Raw genomic sequence first — 503 nt, forward strand, 5'->3', positions numbered from 1 at the left:
TATGGCACGTTTGCAAGGTATGATTTAGTATTGCTGTATTACAATTTTTTTTTTATGTGCAATTTATATAAGCAATTTATCTATTTTTTAATTTTACTTAATATTCATTCAGTTATATATTTACATTTTTCTTGTTATTCAATTTTTTTGTATATATATATTTACTATATGAAAGATATTGGGGTGAGATTTTTCAATATTGAATGCATGAAGTAAAAATTATTGAGCAGTTTAAAGTCAATTAATTAATGATATAAAGAATGTTATTTTTTTTTTATTATTATTTTCCCAGGGGTATTTTCCCAAAAAATAACCATAAGATCCGAGAAAAAAATTTGCTTTTTTTCCCCACAATGTATGGTATTGAACATTTCATTCTAAAGGTAATTTTATATATCTCAAATTTTTTTTTCTCGTCTCCCCTTCCTTTTTTCTTCTTAAGGGGAGTTAAAATTGTGATAAAAACTTTTCGGTAGTACTTTGATGACTTAACCATCACATCT

General features: G+C 24.3%; 1 protein-coding gene across 1 annotated transcript in view; it reads left to right on the forward strand.

Moving 5' to 3' along the window:
- The window catches only part of LOC119585388 (O-glucosyltransferase rumi homolog), a 10,450-nt gene that overhangs the window by 2,382 nt on the left and 7,565 nt on the right, over nucleotides 1–503 (forward strand). The window contains 1 exon segment of the mRNA XM_037934054.1: nucleotides 344–383. Within this exon segment, the coding sequence (XP_037789982.1) occupies nucleotides 344–383 (40 nt within the window).

This window comes from Penaeus monodon, chromosome 19 (genome assembly GCF_015228065.2).
Source record: "Penaeus monodon isolate SGIC_2016 chromosome 19, NSTDA_Pmon_1, whole genome shotgun sequence".
NCBI lineage: Eukaryota > Metazoa > Arthropoda > Malacostraca > Decapoda > Penaeidae > Penaeus > Penaeus monodon.